Source organism: Myotis davidii, unplaced genomic scaffold (genome assembly GCF_000327345.1).
Source record: "Myotis davidii unplaced genomic scaffold, ASM32734v1 scaffold1439, whole genome shotgun sequence".
Taxonomy (NCBI): domain Eukaryota; kingdom Metazoa; phylum Chordata; class Mammalia; order Chiroptera; family Vespertilionidae; genus Myotis; species Myotis davidii.
The window spans coordinates 539,494-552,230 of record NW_006292342.1 but is presented as its reverse complement, the minus strand read 5'-3'; the positions used below and the strand labels follow the sequence as shown (position 1 = coordinate 552,230).

Here is a 12,737-nt window from a genome sequence, read left to right as displayed (position 1 = left end):
CCCCGCCCCTCGCCCCTCCCTCTCACTGCCCCTCCGGCCCCACTCAGCCCCCCGCCCCCCTACCTGGAATATGGTGTACATGATGCAGCTGAGGGAGCGGCCCCTGGCATAATCTGACACGTGGAAGATGTTCAGGCCCCACTTGTTCAGGTCCTCCAGCTCCTGGAGGAGATGGAGGCCAGACATCAGGAGCCTGTGAGGGCTTAGGTCTGAAGGTAGCGCCTCTAGTGCTGACCCGGTGGGTGGCATGCTCAGTAGTATGGAATTTACAGCCCAGGGCCCACTGGGCGGAGAAACAGCAAAGCAACCACAGCGGCTGTCTGTGGAGCGATTATCATCTGCCAGGCACTGCTCTAGGCGCTTGGTCTCATTTGACAGGGGCAGAGAAGGGATGTCACTTACCCAAGACCCTGTAGCCTCGAGCTAAACTGCTCATGGGGGCCAGGAGGAAGGAAACATGGGCTAATTTTCCACGTCTTCCCAGGATCCAGAACAGTGCCAGCTCAAGTGGGTGGGGGCCCAGCAGGGGGCCCAGCTAGAGCGCATGGGGGGTGGGGGGGACCTAAGGCAGCACGGGCCAGGGTCAGCTCACAGATAGCTACAATAAATGTCGGTGGAGTGAGCACTGAGACAGCAGCACGTCTACTGTACAACTCAATGCGAGGGCCCCTCGGCTCAAGGTCTCTCGGAAGAGTCCGACGCCAGGCCGACGTCTGGCCTGCAGTGCACACTGCTGGGGTTCTGCCCAAATCCCCTTCACCGGCCACTGGCCCACCTCCTCGCTGCGGGGACTGATGCTTCTAAGGCTCACGGCTGCCCCATTCTCCAGAAAACTGCTTTTGCCCCCACAGGAGCTACATGGAGGGGATGATGCCACCCCCGCTGGGGCAGCCCCCAGCTAGTGATGACACGGGGCTACAGAGGCCGGTGCGCTCCCCTCAAGGTGGGCTCCTCTCTGCGGTGCTGTCACGGCTCCCCGTGAGGCCCAGCTGAGGCCAGGCTCCCACGGAGACCACCTCCTTGCTTAGCTCCTTTTTGCTCCTGCTTCCAAGAGTCTCAGAAAGTTCCTGTCATGCCCCTGGCTTTTAGGACAGGCCTTCATTAGGACCTGTTTCTGCTCACCGAAGGAAATCCAAAGAGGGTTTTTGCTTTTACAAAAAGAGGTGAAAAGCCAAAACAGAAAACAGTGCTTGGCGTTTGTTCTGCAGCAGCGGTTACACGGGCGGCAGCACCCTGAGCAGCGAGCGGCCCTGCCAAACTCCTTCCCAGGACCGCACGGGGCACCTGGGCATCCGGGCACCCGAGCTGTGAACTGTGTCTGTGAGCACCTGTGCTTTCCCTCAGTTCATCCTGTGCAACCATTAGCGTTGTCCTAAGTGTCCTAAGTGTCAGAAGAGCCTGAGAGAGCTTGTAAGGGTGTTACACGTCATGTAAAACTGGATGTAATTAAGTGTTTTGGTCATCCTATATAATAAAAGGCTAACCAGGGGGCAGGGCAGGCCAGCCAATCGCCCAAGGCCCCTCCCCCGGCTGGTCCCACCCCCGATCGGGGCGGACCTAACCCTTGCATGAATTCGTGCACTGGGCCTCTAGTAAACCAAATAAAGACACATAAATTAACGGCAACGGCTTGATTTTACACTGTGTGGGTTTACGAAAGGTTTCATAGGAATGCTCCGGGGACCCGTCCACCCCCAATCCGCATCTCAGGCTCACCCAACACCCAGTCCTTCCCCAGGAAACCCTACCCCTCTCCAGCCCAGCCCCTGCTGGGCCCCCACCCACTTGGGCCAGGAGCTCCTCTTGGTCTGTCTTCACCCCGAAGCGGGGTATGCTGGCGTCAGTCAGGCTGCTGCTGTGCGTCATCTTCTTCACCCCCGTGATCTGAGACATAGGCTGGAACTGTGGCTCCGGGGGTGGGGGCTGCTGGGAGGGTCTCGGCCGAGGTGCCCGTTCTCCATCCCTCATCATGGGCGATGGGATCTCCACTTCATTCTGCTTGTCTGTAGAAGATGGAGGAGAGCAAGCATGGGTCCCCCTCAGAGATCCCCTCATCTGGCCCTCAGCCCCCATCCCATTAGCTTTGGGAAGTTTTGCCCAGGACAGAAGACCCCTTCTGGGTGTCATGCTGTTGGTTACTCATGGCTGGAAACCAGAGGGGAGGTAGGAATTTTTCTGGGAAGTTGGTGGGCTGGGGTGGGGACTTTGGGGCCTGCCAGGCAGGAGCTGGGAAGTGGCCCCAGCCCAATCGCAAGGTTTGGCAGGGGGGTGGCATGGAAGTCAGGAAGTGGGGTGGGGATGTTAGAGAGTCTGCCTGCCCTGATTGGAGGTGGCTGGGAAGACAACTCCATGGTGACGGAGAGTACTGGTGGTGGTGGCCAGTGCTGGGAGGAGGGAGAGAAGGATGGTCTTCGGCTCCATGGACCTCCACCCCTACTGGGTAACACCAGTCTGCCTGGCAGGTAGGCCCTGGAGCCTTTTTTCTGAGTTTTCAAGGGCCTCCAGAGCCCAGTCAGGGCCACCCATTGTGACCTGCCCCCCACCCCCGGGCCCCAGTCAATGACAGGGCCCTACTGGGGTCATTTGCCTGCCATGCTCCCATTGGCTGGACCTCAGAACTTGGCACAGCCACATCCCCCCTGGTGGGAGCATTTGGAAATCAGAACCTTCTCTTAAACTTGGGGTGGGGTAGACACCTCCTGACTTTGGGAACCTTTGGTGATAAACTGTGAGGGTGAAATCCTGCATTTGTGAGGAATGTTCTCAGCGTGGGCTCTTGAGTTCAGAGGGTATGGTGAACTGGAGATTCCAGGAGCTTGAGGGTTCCGATAAAGGCGGGGTACTCTGCATCAGGGTGCCCCTGAGAGGAAATGCTCCTCAGTTTGGGGAATCTCTTCCGGTTCTTAAGCTTTAGAAGTCTGTTGAGTTTGATTACCTAAAGTTTGGGGATACTATTGAATGTGGGAGACTTTCCAGCTTGAAGGTTTTTTATTTAAAGTTTGGAGGTTGTTTGTGGATTCTTCAGGGCAGAAGTTTCCTTACATTTGAGAGCCCTACTGAGTCTAGACATCTCTCTTGAATTTGGGGGGCTCTTCTTAATTTGGGGGACTCCAAGTTTGCAGATTCTAACAACTTTTGTGGGGCTTTTCAGCCTGGAGGCATTTTCTTTTTCTTTTTTAAAATATTTTTTATTAATTTTTTACAGAGAGGAAGGGAGAGGAATAGAGAGTTAGAAACATCGATGAGAGAGAAACATCGATCTGCTGCCTCCTGTACACCCACTACTGGGGATGTGCCCACAACCAAGGTACATGCCCTTGACCGGAATCGAACCTGGGACCCTTGAGTCCGCAGGCCGATGTTCTATCCACTGAGCCAAACCGGTCAGAGCAGGAGGCATTTTCTTATCTTTTTTTTAAAAACAAGTATTGGTTGAAGAGGGAGGAAGACAGAGAGAGAAAGAGAGAGCGAGAGGAACATAGACTTGCCAAGCCCCGCATTCATCGTTCATTAGTTGGCTCCAGCAGGTGCCCAAGTAGGGATCCAGCCCACAAACCCGGTGGCACATCCGGACAACACTCCAACCCACTGAGCCACCCGGCCAGGGCTCAGCCTGGAGGCATTATCAAGTTTAGGAATCCTATTTGAGTTTGGGGGTTTCTTGGGGTCATGAGTTTCAGAGTTCCAAGGGCTTCCCCTGAGTTTGGGAGAGCTTTTCAGTTGAAAGGTGGTGTTCTACAGAAGTTAGGGTCCCACTGGATTTGGGGGCATCATGAGTATGGGAACTCTTGACCATGGTGACTTTGGCCTTTGGAGAGTTGAGTCAGAGTCCACCTTGGGCAAAGGCGGGCAACAGGACCCGAGGTCTGGGGGGCCCTCCAGCCCAGGTGTGCACCCCTGCGCGGGCTGCCCCTCACTCACCCAGGAACGTGGAGGAGATGTACTCAGAGACCTGGTTTCCTGACCTGCTCATCTCTGACAGGTGTGTGAGCTCCCGGTTGAGCATCCTCTTGAACTAAGGTGGAGGCAAAAAGGAAGGAATGATGGAGGCGAGGGAAAGGGGGGAAGTCAGCCTCGCCCAAGAAACTTCCGAAGACTCCGTGAGTGCCTCCTACTTCTCTGTTCAGCCAACAGAGCCCCCAGCACGCTGCCAGAGGGGAGGGGTCAGCCCTTCCTCTCCTCCAGCTCCCGATGGGAGTCCCCAGGCTTGGGGAGTCCCCAGGCTTGGGGAGACCTGGCATCTCTTTCCTTGCCTGAGGAAGTGGGGCTCCCCGGTCCATACTCTCTCCCTCTGCCCCCAAGGAGGAGCCAGAGGGGCACCTGTGGGAGGGAGGGGCTCCTAACAGGGAGCCAATGAGGTATCAGGAGAATCCCATTGCCATGGAGATGGGAGTCTCCTTAGCAACTCCCTTTCCAACCAGCTTCTGGGCTTGGGGGAAAGGCGGGGTAGGCTGCGGCCCCTTAACCCTTGCCTTCCCAGAGCTACTCCTGGCCCCTGTGTCCCCAGACAGGGACCCCACTCCCTGGGAGTCCTGGCCTCCGGCACTTAGCCCAGTTGGGAAGGAAGGGACACAGTTGCCAAGTTCTGGGCAAAGAGAAGGTTTGTCTGGAGCAGGGGAGAACGGTGAGCTTAGGAAGCCCTAGTTCTTCACCCGTGAGAGGGGTTTCCCCATCATCGCCCCCTCTCCCCTGCCCCCAGGAGGCGGACAGATGCACAGATGAAGGGGCCTCTCCTGGCGCCCCCATGCTACTTCACACAGCATCTGCGGTGACATTGTGCAAGGAGGAGAAAGGGCACCAGCTCCCCGCCTCCCAGCTGCCAAAGCACCCCAAAAGCAGAAGCCGACAGTGTCCAGAGATGCAAGAGGGACACTGGGCAGGAAGGGTAAGCCTACGTGCCCACCCTGGATGGGCACTTACTCCACCCAGTGCTGCCCAGAGACCCTGGGCACACGTAAAGAAAGAGAGACACACACACGCACACGCACACGCACACGCAAGATGGACCCACAAAGTCACAAACCACACAGATTTCTGTTACACAGTTCACACAGCCGCAGACACGTAAATCAAGGAGCATGTACAATAAGGTGGTCACTGACACTCGAGGTCACATGCCCCAGAAAAATCATGTAGTTCTAGACTCACAAACATGTCCAACATACAATACAATCGGAGCCATAGGATCTCAGACAGGGCCACACCATGCCCCAGGCAAACAAGCATATAGGTAGGTGGCCCCACACCACTGCAGACACACATGTGTGTACCGACAGTCACACCCAGAGAGATCCACACCCCCAGCCACCCACCATCTACACCCAGCCCTGGGCCACACACAGAGACACAGTCATAAGCATTCATTTCCAGGCCACACACGTGCACAGCTGAACACACAAGTTCAGACCAGAGGTTGATGGGTCAGAGGTCAGAGGGCCTCCTGCCCATCCACCACCCCGAGGTCCCCTACCTGGTCCCACCAGCCCACCAGCCATGGCTTGGAGCAGGTCTCGCAGAAGAAATCCACCAAGGGCATCTTGGAGTCTAGCCCCGCTCAGGGCTGCCGCGCACAGGGGCAGAGCTTGGGGAGTCCTGGGGTTGGCAGCCACAGTCTGGGGTGGGGGTGGGGTGCTGGGCAGGTGGGCAGTGGAAGGGGGAGCCGCGGAGGGGCCTGGGCCGGCCCAGCAAGGCTGGGGGCTCCCTTCCCCTCCGCGCTCCCGGTGGCAGCCCTGGTTACATGGTCTGCCAGCCCCTGGCCTCTGCGGGCCCCCCCACAGCAGTGGTCGGAGGTGGCCAGGGACCCCTGCCCATGGAGGGGCAGGGCGAGGGTCCCAGGAGGCGGCTTCAGGGGCTCTGGGCTCCGTCTGTGCGCCTGTGTGTGCGTGCTCACTGCAGCACTGGCAGGCTGCATGTGATGTCAGCTGGTGCCGGGGGTGGGGGGGCGTTAAAGGGGCATCAGAGCCCATAGACCTCAGCCAGGCCCAAGTGGGGCTGCCGGGATAGGCAGGGCAGCACACACCCCTCGAGGACATGCCTCCTCCATGGACACATCCAGAGACAAAGACACACACCCAGACGCTCCCCACACTCACGGACATACGAACACTCTGAGACACACCTTCCACGCTAACACAGCCAGACACTGGGCACACTGAACACACACAGATGTCCAGATGCTTTTAGTGGTACCCTGACCACACGCACGCGCACACACACACACACACAGTCACAACTCTGACGGGTAACACCTTTGTAGGTACAGAGCTGAGTCCATAGAGATACAAATGCCTTCAGACACGCCCCTTCCAAGATCACAGACCCACACCCAGACATGGAGACACACGCCAAGGGACAAACACTCAGATACGGGACACACTTATAAACACACACTCAACACACCCACAGACACTTTCAAACAAACACATATACCCACGTGCCCTTAGACACAAACACACCCTGACAAATCCATAAGGGAGCACACACACACACAGACACACACACACACTCGCAGATTCACATTCAGAGATAGTCACATGCTCAGATGCTCAACGCACCCTCAGGGACACAGCCACCCTCAGGCTTATATGTTCCCAGACAGATCTCCACCCACAGGCATATGCACGGCCCCCAACAGACACCCCCACCTGCACAGTCATTTCCTGAGCTGCTTCCTCCCACAGGGGCGGCCACTGAGCCGCACACTCCAGGAAGCATCAGGCACTCGGCCTACTTTCTGAACGGTGACCCTGGAGCTGTGCAGGGCACGGTCTGCACAGCTGTCCATGGAAGGCTTGTACCCTCCCCTGCAAGCACACGCGTACGTGTGCCAGCACACACGGAGAGTCACAAACACATGGAGATACACACCACAAATGTGGACCAACTCACTCCTATAGACATACACATCCCTCCGGCCCAGACCCACACACAACCCTGCATAATCGCCTGTGCACACCCACACCCTCCATAGGTACACATCTGTACTCCACGCCTGGCCGTCTCTCGGAACACACCCCCGCCCCACACTGCTAATGTGCAGCCAACAAATGGACAGCCACACAGACTCAGCCGCAGGTACATACCCATAGATGATACAAGCACACCACCCGCCCCAAGAAACATGATTGTCTATGGACAGATGTACACACACACACACACACACACACCCCAGGATGGACACATACACACACACCAGGACGGACGGACACACACACACACACACACACACACGGACGGACAGACACACACACACACACACACACACACCCAGGATGGACACACACACACACACACACACACACACACACCAGGCTCCCTAGGTCCTGGATAAGTAAAGACCTATAGAAGCTGTGCCCCCACCCTATAGCCCTAGCCACAGATTGGCCCTGCCCACTGGGACCGCCCTGTTGCTGGCCCCGCCCCAGGCCCCGCCCCACAGGCTCTGCCTAGGAATAGCCCCACCCACAGCCCCACCCAGGGACTGGCCCCGCCCTGCCGGCCAGCGAGGTCCACAGGCGAGGTCCACACACCTTGTGGGACGCCATCTCGCTGACTGAGCGGTAGGTCTGCATGGTCTCTAGCTGCTCCAGACACCAGTCCAGCTCCTCCAACGTCTCGCGGGCCAACTGCTGACATGTCTCCTCTGGAGAAGGGGCAGCAGGGTGGTGACGGGGAGGACCCACAGGCAGGCCCTCAGAGGCCCCGGCCCCGTGGCGATGGGGTCTGCCAGGTGAGTGCGGTGTTGGGAAAGGGGATGAATCAACTACCCTGGGCGAGGGATCCCCACTTGGGCAGTAAGAGGGGCCCTCTTCCACTATCCCTGGGCTTACCTGACAGCGTGGCCTTGCAGACTGGGGTTGGGCCACTCAGTGGGGACCGCCTGCAAAGAAATGGGGCTCCAGTGCCACCCTGGGCCCCTCCAGATCCCTGCCCCCCTCTCCGTGAGTGGTGCCCATACTCCTTTTGCTGAGCACTCAGTGTGTCCCAGGCACGCTGCCATGTACTCTGCAGCCTCTCACAGAACCCACAAGAACCCATTTTACAGACAGGGAAACTGAGGTTCAAGGAGGTGAACCAGCTTCCTGGAGACGACATGGCTGATCAGCAGTAGGGTCAGGTCTTGTGTCTCCAAAGTTCCTGCTTCCTTCCATGCCCCCCCCCACCCGCTCCCCCGGCCCCCAGACCTCCCAGAGGGACCAGCTGCTCTCAGCCATACCCCTGACCCAAAAGAAGTACTCCTATTCAGCGAGCACTTACTATGTGCTGGGCAATGTTTTAGCACTTTCCATTTGTCATCTTCTGGACTCCTCACAGCAGCCATCTAGTGGGGCAGCTATTAAATTCTTATTTTATGAAGGGGGAGCAGATACACCCCAGGATCCTATCTGTCCAGCAAGTTAGCATAAGGGCAGGAGCGGCCCCGAGGCCGGGGTGACTGGCCGCCTATGGTCTCACCACCCTGTATCTGGGACCCTCAGTCTTTATGTATAAAGGTTTCTGTGTCTTAGGCATTTGAATGGCAAGAGTTTACGGGCTCAGAGGGAGCTGTTACCTGAACGGACAGATCAAGCGCCTGCCTGAGGTCACAAGGCAGAACCCCCCGTGGACCCAGCTGTGCCTAGCTCACGATCATGGCCGTTGGGGCCCAGCTCAACTTACTTGTTGCTGGGAATGGGCACGTTGGTCAGGAGTGAGAAGTTGCTGCGAACACTCCGGAGACTGGCCAGCACCTGGGATCAGGACGGCAGTGAGGAGAGGGTACTGGGCCCCTGTCCCCAAGCGTGGGGGAGGTTTGGAGTCCTTTCCCTCCTCGGGGGCGAGGTCTCACCTGGGCAAATGGCGTCACGATGAGGTCCTCAGCATACCTGTAATCCAGGACAGGGGTAGGTCAGGGGTCCGCACAGTGGGATGCCAAAGGGCCTGGGAGTGGAGGGGGGGGGGGCGCCAGAGAAGCAACTCTCCTGGGGGACACTCTGTGGGGGCCAGGCCCAGGGAGGCTGGTGGGCAGGGAGGGGGCTCCTTAGGGTGGGGGGAGAGGGCACTCACACCTCACAAGAGTGAACACGCTGCAGGGGCCAGTCCTGAAGGAAATGGTGGTAAGGAGAAGGGCTCAGGTGGGTGGGGGCAGGTGAGAGCAGTGGGTAGGGAGGGGAGTAGGGCAGAAAGGGGCCTGGGGTGTGTGGGTGTGTGTGAGATGGGTACCTTGGTGGGTAGGGCAAGGGCTGGAGGATCCAATGAGAGTGGAGGGGGCTGAGCAGGTCTGGGGGTGCTCACACCTCCGTAGGTGGCAATGATGAGGGAAGCTGGCTTAGGAAGGGCTGGCGGAGGGGAGGGGAGGCTGCTCAGCAGAAGTGGATTCTGGGAGGAAGCAGTGGCGGCAGCGGTGGGGGGGCCTCAACTGGGGGGTCTCCCCTCCTTGCTACAGACACAGGCTGAGGTGGGGCCTGGCCCCAGCAGCCAATGGGTAGGTGGGGGCTGTATGGACAAGGGTAGGGGCTTGAACTGAGGGAGGGGCTAGGTGTGGCTGGGTGGGGGGCAGAGATAGGATGGGCACTCACGGGATGGACATGCTATAAGGGACTGAGCTCCTGACAGGGGGAAGGGGGGCGTTTGCCCTCCCCTGGGGGCTTGGGCAGCGTGCCCCCTCCTTGCTGGGAAGGGCAGCCTGTGAAAGGGCCAGGCCTGGAGCAGCTGGCAGGTGGGGTTAGGGAATGCTTACGCCTCGCTGGTGACTGATGAGTTCCGGGACATGGTCTTGGGCGACATGTCATAGTCGCTGTCGGAGCGGTAGAGGAAAGATTCACGGCGCTGGCTGGCGGCCGCCCCGGCGTCTGGCCAGGCACCCCAGTGGGGACCCCAACCCTGAAGGGTGTGTGACCAGCTGCAAACAGCCATCATCCCCTCACCCAGGCTGGCCAGGCACTCACTTCCATTCTCCCCCTCGAGGCTGCAGGGGCGGCAGGAACCGGGGTCAGGGGGGCTGAGATGGCATTGGGGAGGTTAAGAGGAACGGGGGAGGGGGGAGGTATGGGAATTCCTGTCAGAAATGAGGGACAGATAGAGGACACTAAAGAGAGAGACACCCCAAAAGAGACGGCAGACAAAGAATCGCAGGGATCAACAGTACTGAGAGCCTCTGTGAGCCAGGCTCTGTGGTAGGTGCTGGGGGACATTAGTGACCATGACCTGTGCTTCACGGGGATGACATGGGAGGGCTGGACTTTCAACACGTTGGCCTAGTAACAACGCACACGCCAAGTGGCGGGGTTCTCATTGACCCTGCTTTTCCCACTGTACCTCACAGCAGCCTCACTGCTCAAATCTATGCAGAATTGGCCCACTTCTCAGCCCGTCTGTGGCCAGCCCCCCTCATCACTTGCCTGGACCAGTGCATTCTCCTCTGCCCTGGTCCCTGGCTCCTGTCTTTGCCCCTCGGTCTGTTTGCCCCTCAGCAGCCAGAGGGAGCCTGTAAACACTTGAGTCAGGCCATATCCCTCGTCCGCTCAGAACCTTCTATGGCCCCCAACTCACTCAGAGGAAAAGCCAGAGTCCTCGCTGCAGCCCACCAGGCCCTGCCTGTGACCTCCCTCTCTACCCTTCGCCCATGGTGCTCCAGCCGCAGTGGCCTCCTCGCTGTCCCCTAAACATTCCATACACATTCCTGCCTCAGGGCCTTTGCACCGGCTGTTTATCCTGCCCAGATCCCAGTGGCTCCCCTTTCACCTTCAGGTCTCAGCTCAAAAGTCAACTCCTCAGGAAGGCCTCCCCTCACCAACCGCTGTCATAATATTTCATATTTCCCTTTCTTAAAAGCACACTACTGCCCGGCTGGCATGGCTCAGTGGTTGAGTGTCAACTTATGAACCAAGAGGTCACAGTCCAATTCCCGGTCAGGGTACATGCCCAGCTTGCGGGCTCAGTCCCCGGTGTGGGGTGTGCGGGAGGCAGTTAAAGCCAATTAATGACTCTCTCTCATCATTGATGTTTCTCTCTCTCTCTCTCTCTCTCGTTGACCTGAATTGATGTTTCTCTCTCTCTCTCTCTCTCTCTGTGTCTCCCTGACCTTTCCTCTCTGAAATCAATAAAAATATATTTTTAAAAATACTAGTTATTGGACATAATCTATATTTTGCTTCTTTACTGTGTGTGTTGTCTTCTAGAAGTAAGTACTGCAGATCAGGGATTTTTGTCTGCTTTGTTTACTGCTGTACCCCTTGGGCCAAGAACATGGCCTGGCACATAATGGACGCCCAGTCCGCGTTTACTGAATGGATAATAAAATCTATAAATGAATGAATGAATACGTGAATCCATGGGCTGGACTGTGGCCTACAGAGAATTAAAAGTAGGTGGATGACGGCACGTTGCTGGAGAGCTGATTTTAGCTGCTGTGGTTGAAGCAGGCCAGCCTGACAAGGTGACATCCGCGCAGGGCCCGAAGGACAAGAAGGAAGACAGACCATGGTCAGGAGGAAGCACTCCAGGGTGAGGGAACAGCAAGTGCGAAGACCTGGGGCAGGATTCAGTGTTTGTTGGAAGGCCAGCGAGGAAGCTGGGGCGGCTGGAATGGAGATGCAGACCAGGACAGAGACACGGCGACAGGTAAGGGAGACAAGGGGACCCCGGCCTGGGGCACTGGCAAGACTGAGAACCTCGGGATGAGGCAGGGGGACGCCGGCCATGCCACTTCCCAGCTGTATGACTTGAAGAAAGTGACTGAATTTCAGTTTCCTTGTGCACACGACGAACAAAACCACCATGTCCCTCGGGTCATCCAGGTGACCAGCATTAATGCAGGTAAAATGCTCGGAACCATGCCTGGCACAGAGTTCAAAAAACATTGGCAAGTCCAAGTCTGTCAGCCCCCCATAGGCCACTTGGGGAGCGGCCTCAGCAAGGCAGGCGATGCGGAGAACTGAGTATGAGAATGGGAGCTGTGTGCCCGCCACATGCGCTGTGGCTTTGGGAAGGCCTCTGACCTCTGGTCACTTACTCCACTGCTACAGGGAGGGGCTTAGGCTAGTGGGCAGATTTCATGCTATGCTCAGAGGGGTTCAAAGGAGGAGGGGGAGGAAACGGGGCCCTCCATTTTCCCGCCCTACCTACTGCAAGCCAGCATAAGATCATTATTTAAATAGTCCCTCCGCTAAGAAACAAGTCTGAAATCTCTTAGAACCGGACAACGGCAACCATATTATGGAGTCTTTTTTTCTAGACTACTTCTGCGGTGCGGAGAGTGGAGAGGGAATTCACTGATTCCCTCTTACAGATGAAAACCAGGGTCCGAGAGGAGAATGATTAGCTCTGAGTCACACAGCAAGACCATGATGGGTCAGAATTCGAAACCAGAAGTCTTGTGACTCCTTCCAGTGGTTCTCAACCTTCCTGATGCTGCGACCCTTTAATACAGTTCCTCATGTTGTGGCGACCCCCAACCATAAAATTATTTCCGTTGCTACTTCATAACTGTAATTTTGCTACTGTTATGAATCGTCATGTAAATATCTGATATGCGGGATGTTTTTTCAGGGGTCGTGACCCACAGGTTGAGAAGCACTGTGTTAGCTGCTGCCCTCTGCCTATCTGACCCCATCAGAGCATATTATTCTCAATAAATAGAATGTTCAGCCCTAGCCAGTTTGGCTCAGTGGACAGTGTCGGCCTGTGGACTGAAGGGTCCCAGGTTCGATTCTGGTCAAGGGCATATACCTTGGTTGCGGGCACATCCCCAGTGGGGA

The 12,737-nt window shown here is 57.1% G+C and overlaps 1 protein-coding gene across 2 annotated transcripts in view; it reads right to left on the bottom strand.

Annotated features, from left to right (window-relative positions):
- The window catches only part of LOC102752957 (cAMP-specific 3',5'-cyclic phosphodiesterase 4A), a 22,251-nt gene extending 12,427 nt beyond the window's left edge, over window positions 1-9,824 (bottom strand). Inside the window, exons 1-8 of one of the 2 annotated variants that reach the window (XM_006765766.2) lie at window positions 9,719-9,824; window positions 8,828-8,864; window positions 8,659-8,729; window positions 7,830-7,879; window positions 7,530-7,642; window positions 3,922-4,015; window positions 1,786-2,003; window positions 64-162 (exon numbers count right to left, since the gene is read on the bottom strand). In XM_006765766.2, the coding sequence (XP_006765829.1) occupies window positions 64-162; window positions 1,786-2,003; window positions 3,922-4,015; window positions 7,530-7,642; window positions 7,830-7,879; window positions 8,659-8,729; window positions 8,828-8,864; window positions 9,719-9,765 (729 nt within the window). In that variant the 5' untranslated portion in view covers window positions 9,766-9,824. Of the gene's footprint in view, window positions 1-63; window positions 163-1,785; window positions 2,004-3,921; window positions 4,016-5,470; window positions 5,914-7,529; window positions 7,643-7,829; window positions 7,880-8,658; window positions 8,730-8,827; window positions 8,865-9,718 lie in introns of those variants that run through there. The other variant, XM_006765767.2, reaches the window with a different exon arrangement.
- Window positions 9,825-12,737: the final 2,913 nt, after the last annotated feature.